The sequence below is a fragment of the Mastomys coucha genome, unplaced genomic scaffold, assembly GCF_008632895.1.
Source record: "Mastomys coucha isolate ucsf_1 unplaced genomic scaffold, UCSF_Mcou_1 pScaffold14, whole genome shotgun sequence".
NCBI classification, from domain to species: domain Eukaryota; kingdom Metazoa; phylum Chordata; class Mammalia; order Rodentia; family Muridae; genus Mastomys; species Mastomys coucha.
The window spans coordinates 133,615,527-133,616,631 of record NW_022196896.1 but is presented as its reverse complement, the minus strand read 5'-3'; the positions used below and the strand labels follow the sequence as shown (position 1 = coordinate 133,616,631).

The window sequence follows — 1,105 nt, the reverse complement described above, 5'->3', positions numbered from 1 at the left end:
CATATTATCTGTAAGTATCTGACTTTGAGTACCTCGTGGTACTAAGGAAGTGACCCCTCTCAATTGTGATTACAGTAAAAACAGAGGTGGGGGTGGAGCAGCGGGGGACAGTCATTTATGGCCTAGAAAGAAAGCAAAGCATTCCTGGCATAGGACTTTGCAGAAAGGCCCCAAAGGTGGCTCTACGCTGTGTGCTTTTCAATCTCACAGAGAATATTTACAACCATGATATTTCTGCCTCAAGATGCATTTAATTTCTAACTAATTGAATCCAATTACAAATCAAATCTGTTTAATGTAAACGGAAATCCAGTTAGACTTTACTGTTGTCAACTGAGTCACTGATAATTAGGTGTTCTTCTCTCTGTGTCTGTGTCTGTATCTCTGTCTCTGCCTGTCACTCTGTCTCTCTGTCTTTCTCTCTCTCACACACACACAAACACACCCACTCTATCTTTCTTTCACACACATAAACACATACACACTCTCTTTCTCTCTCTCACACATACATATAAACACACACACACTTTCTGTCTCTATCTCTCTGTCTTCCTGTCTTCTCTGTCTTCTCTCTCTCTCTCTGTCTCTCTCTCTCTGTCTCTCTCTCTTTCTCTCTCTCTCTTACACACACACACACTTTCTGTCTCTGTCTCTCTGTCTGTCTTCCTGTCTTCTCTCTGTGTCTCCTCTCTCTCTCTCTCTCTCTCTCTCTCTCTCTCTCTCTCTCTCTCTCTCTCACACACACACACACACACACACACACACAGAGCCAGTCCCCCTCAGATTCTCAGATTTCCCAATATGAACCCCGCCAAACACATGGACAATTTCTGCCATTAAGTCACAATTTGCTTTTTCTGTTTTATAAATGATAGTGTCTGTACCACCTTTCCAAATACGAATTACTCTTATGAATACCTTTTCTAATGTAGAAGCACAGTCCATATCATCTCCTTGATTTAAAGTCAGTGCTGTCACTAAAGTCTACGGAGTTGATTGGGTTTTAGGCTTATACTTTAGGATTGCAGGGTAGCAAGCTCAACTTGCCGTAATGTAGTTTGCTGTTGCTTCCATTTTTTTTTTTTTTACTTTTTTTTAACTGTTT

At 41.0% G+C, this 1,105-nt stretch overlaps 1 protein-coding gene across 1 annotated transcript in view; it reads right to left on the bottom strand.

The window, feature by feature from the left end:
* Positions 1-282: 282 nt before the first annotated feature.
* LOC116089502 (histone H2A.V-like) overlaps positions 283-1,105 on the bottom strand; it is a 2,111-nt gene continuing 1,288 nt past the window's right edge. Inside the window, exon 2 of the mRNA XM_031369006.1 lies at positions 283-288. Coding sequence (XP_031224866.1) covers positions 283-288 — 6 coding nt within the window. The remainder of the gene's footprint in view (positions 289-1,105) is intronic.